General features: G+C 55.6%; 1 protein-coding gene across 1 annotated transcript; it reads right to left on the bottom strand.

The window, feature by feature from the left end:
• Nucleotides 1–1,836, bottom strand: lingo3a (leucine rich repeat and Ig domain containing 3a; the record flags this gene model as incomplete). The annotated part of the gene is made up of 1 exon (XM_080537283.1): nt 1–1,836. One exon carries the CDS (start codon nt 1,834–1,836, stop codon nt 1–3), a length of 1,836 nt encoding a protein of 611 aa, XP_080393409.1.
• Between the last annotated feature and the right edge of the window lie 2,680 nt (nt 1,837–4,516).

Raw genomic sequence — 4,516 nt, 5'->3', positions numbered from 1 at the left:
TCAAATCATTTTCATGTTGAACTTGCGCGCCCCTCCCTGGCCCCCGCTGGCAGCAGGGCCGTCCACCTTCCGGAAGGAGTACTCCACTGAGAAGTTGTTCTTGTGCTGGCCCCTCCCCCGGCTCCACACGAACAGCAGGATGAAGCAGAAAAGCACCACGCCCAGGAAAGTGATGCAGCCCATGGCCGTGGACACCAGGATAGTCTGGAGGTCCAGGGTGAACTTGAGGAAGACCTTCGTGTCGTTCAGGTTCGTGTCGTTCAGGTCGCCCGTGTAGTACGTACGGTTGGCCATGAGAGCCGCGTCCAGAGGCAGCCCGCTCACCGTCAGTGTGGCGAAGTAGGTGTCATTGCCGCCGGCGTTGCTAGCGATGCAGATGTAGGTGCCGCTGTCCATCACCTGGGCGTAGCGGATCTCCAGCGTGCCCTCGGCGAGCACGGTGACGCGCCCGCTGCTCTTGGTGGTGATGCGCCGGCGCTGCGGAGAGATCCAGAAGATGATGGGCGTGGGCTCGCCGTCGGCCCGGCACGCGAAGGACACCACCTGGCCCTCGCGCGCCGTCACCTGCTGCAGCTTCCTGTTGCGGATCTTGGGCTTCTGGCAGGTGAAGTGGTCGAAGAGGGCCGAGTCCGAGAAGGCGCTGAGCGCCCGGCCTTGCACTTCCACGGGGGCCGCGCACACGGGGGCCTTGCCGTCAAAGTTGAGGGTCTTCCTGCGCTGGAGGATCCAGAGGAGGCGGCAGTCGCAGGACAGGGGGTTCCCGTCCACGCGCAGCGTCTCCAGGGTGTTGACCGACTGGAAGGCGCCCTCCTCCAGGGTCACCAGGCCGTTGGTGGACAGGTTGAGCAGGCGGATCTGCCGCAGGCCTCCGAAGGCGTACGGCTGCACCGTCACCAGGTTGGTGTTGACCAGGTGAAGCTCCTTGAGCCGGGCCAGGTCCCGCAGGGCCCAGGACTCCAGCACGGAGATGGGGTTGTAGGAGAGGTCCAGGCTGGTGAGGTGGGCCAGGCTGCGCAGGGCGGACGAGGGCACGGTCGTGATGTTGGTGTTGGTGATGGACAGCCAGGACAGGTTGAGGCCCTGCAGGCTGTGGGGGGAGATGTGCTCCAGGAAGGGCCAGTGGTCGATCTCCAGGCCCCGCAGTCCCCCCAGCTTACGGAAGTTCTGGTCCTCCAGGGAGGAGATGCTGAGGTAGCGCAGGCGGAGGGTCACCAGGCTGCGGAGGTAGGACAGGGACTGGCTGGAGATGGAGGTCAGGTTGCACCTCTCGATGGTGAGCTCCTGCAGGCCCACCAGGCCCAGGAAGGCCTTGTTGGAGATGTAGACCAGGTCGTTGTCGCCGACCTCCAGGTTCCTCAGGCTCCGCAGGTCCTGGAAGGTGAAGTCCAGCAGGATGACGATCTTGTTCCCGCTCAGGTCCAGCGTGGTGAGGTTGGAGAGGCGGGAGAAGGCCCCCATGGGGACCAGTTTGAGCTGGTTGCCCCGCAGCGACAGCGTGCGTAGGCTCTGTAGGCTGGAGAACGCGTTGGGTTCCAGGACGCTGATGGTGTTGTCGCTCAGGTCCAGCTGCTCCAGCCGGGGGTAAGGGAGCAGGTCTCCGTGTTCCACCCAGCGGAGCTTGTTCCCGCTGAGGTCCAGCCGGCGCGTGTCCGAGGGGATGCCGTCGGGGAGGGCGGACAGGCGCTTGCGTTGGCACGCCACGGACTTGAGCTGGGCCATGCACTCACAGCGCTGGGGACAGCCCTGGCTCTGACTCTCGGAGACCACGGACACCAGCAGCAGCAGGGGCAGATGGACCAAGCCCAGCCACCCACCCAGGCCTGGAGAGGCGGCCATGCCCCCTCCTCTCTACCACCTCCTATGTACTGGGGCTGGATCACTAGACCAGACACCTGGAGAGACCAAGAGAGAGGGGAGGGGGGGGGACAGAAAAAGAGAGAAGACACAAATCAGTACTTCACAAGTCCCTTAAGCAGCATTGATCAAAGACTATGGATTGAGTAGAATTACTATCATCGCCTTTGATTAACCTAACACAGAAGTGCAGCTCGTGCTTTGAGCTTTTTCTCAAAGAAAAAAAAATGATTATTCTGTTTCCCAAAACCCCGAAAAGAATGAAGGGGAAGTTAATTCACCCATCATTGGTGTAGGGTTAGGGTCAGGAGAAGAGCAGGTGGGGAAAGACAAAACAAAACAAAACAGAAAACTGTTTGTGATGTCCGGACTGGACTTGTAAGTAATAATAGTAGAGAGAGAACGTGGTCCATCAAACGCAGGTTTATTCTTTACCGCATGAGTCTATCAGCCCACTACCCAGCATACACTTCAACTTCCTTCCTAGTCTAACACGTGATTCCGTCTTAAAGGGCAGGACACAACATTTCCCCCTTTCTGGAAAAGAGTTACTTGTACTAACAACAAGGCAAGCAAAAATGAAATGGTAGATTCAGCATGTATAAACAAAACAATATCACATTACCCAATCAATATCACATAAGGAAACTTAAATATTATTAATCTAGGTAATGACAGTCTAATACAATAACAATAGACCAAAGTAGTGCAAACAGTATAAGTGCAACAATCCCCATACAACAGGAATACAATTCAACAACTGTCAGTGACCCATTATTAGGCTATTCAAGAGACATAGTCCTTTAGCCATCCAGACCTCTGGATATTACGTCTAGGTCTGGGTGAATGATCAACCACAGGCTCTACAGTGTCTCCGTCTGTGGTTGCGGCAGTGTCTGGGAAAGCAGTGAGATGAGAGGCATTCCAAGTCTTTCCATCACTCAGAATGTATGTGCTGTCCCCCACCTTCTTGCTTATGGTGAGAGGATCACTGTACCTTCTGTGACCTTTCATCACATGCAGAGGATTCTTAACCCGCACTTTGTCCCCTTTTTGAAAAGCAGGAGGACGTGCACCACGTTTGGCATCAGTGTAGGCCTTCATCTTGCGCTGTCGTTCACTGACTCTGTGGCGAATGTTCATCGTCGCCGGAGTACACTCAGGAGCAGGAGGTAACAGAGTCAGCTTGGTTCGCATGGGCCGACCGTGGAGCAGTTCAAAAGGAGATGAACCAGTAGTGGCATGAGGAGTGGCACGGTAGACCTGGAGAAAGTCTACCACAGCTGGTTTCCAAGGCTGATGTTGCTGAATGGCCAGCTGGATGGTTTGTTTCAGCACCCGATTGAACCTTTCTATGGCCCCATTAGCAGCAGGGTAGTAGAGAGAAGATCGGCTGTGTGAGATTTGTCTGTCTTTCAGGAAGGATGTGAATGATGCAGACGTAAACTGCACACCGTTGTCAGTGACAATGTTCAGCGGGTTCCCATGCCGGCTGAACACAGATGACATAAAGGCAAGCACAGTGTTAGTAGTGATGTCTCGGGTGAAGGCTACCTCAGGCCATTTACTAAAGTAGTCAGTCATTGTAACAGCGTATCTGCAGTCTGGAGCAGCTGTTTCGAATGGGCCGACTATATCCATGGCAACCTTTTGCCATGGCCCATCAGGAAGTGGTACAGGTTGCAGTGGACCTGGACGTGGCTTTGCTGTCTTGTCATTTGACTGGCACAAGTGGCAGGCACGGATAGCACTGAGCACCTGATCATCCATTTTAGGCCACCAGTACAGTTCACGAAGTCTCTGTTTGGTCCGCACCACTCCTTGGTGGGACTCGTGAGCAATGGAGATCAGTGCAGGGCGGAGAGCGTCAGGGACAAGCACTCTGGAGCCTCGAAATATGAAGCTGTCCTTCACAGACAGTTCATGGCGGAGTGGGTAGTATGGTAGCAAGACAGGGTCGAGACCTTTAGAGGAAGGAGGCCAACCACTTGAGATGATGACGCGGAGCATTGTGAGCTCGGGACATGAGGCACAGGCAGAGTCCAGGTCAGCAGCAGAGAGAGACTCACTAGTAGAGGTGAGAAGAGCAACGTACTCCGTGTCGTCGTCAGCCGGAGCAGATGCAGCAGGCAGAGGTAAGCGAGACATGCAGTCGGCAGGTGCGTTGTCAGAGCCTGGACGGTAGGTGACATCGTAGTTGTAGGACATGAGACGGGCAGACCATCTTGCAACACGTAGACCAGCGCGACCGACACCCTTTGTAGTCATCAGTGTCGTGAGCGCTTGGTGGTCCGTCTTCAGAGTGAAACGGCGTCCCCACAAGTAAGTGCGCCACCGCTCCACAGCCCAGACGCAGGCCAGGGCTTCCTTTTCCACAACAGCATATTTGCGCTCAGCAGCAGAGAGAGTTCGAGATGCAAACGCAACAGTTCTCTCAACGTTGTCAGGGCCCACTTGTGACATCACAGCACCCAACCCGTAGTCAGATGCATCTGTAGATATGATAGTGTGCAGTGCAGGATCAAACAATGCTAGGGCTTGGCTCTTTACCAGCAGTTGCTTGACCCTTTCATAACTGGCTTGTGCTTCGTCAGTCCACTGAAATGCACTGTCCGTCTGTCTCAGGCATGCTCGCATAGGTTCCACCACAGTGGCATGGTTG

The sequence above is a fragment of the Nansenia antarctica genome, assembly GCF_963989245.1.
Source record: "Nansenia antarctica genome assembly, chromosome: 7".
Classification (NCBI taxonomy): domain Eukaryota; kingdom Metazoa; phylum Chordata; class Actinopteri; order Argentiniformes; family Microstomatidae; genus Nansenia; species Nansenia antarctica.
This window is presented reverse-complemented; position numbering and strand designations above follow the sequence as displayed.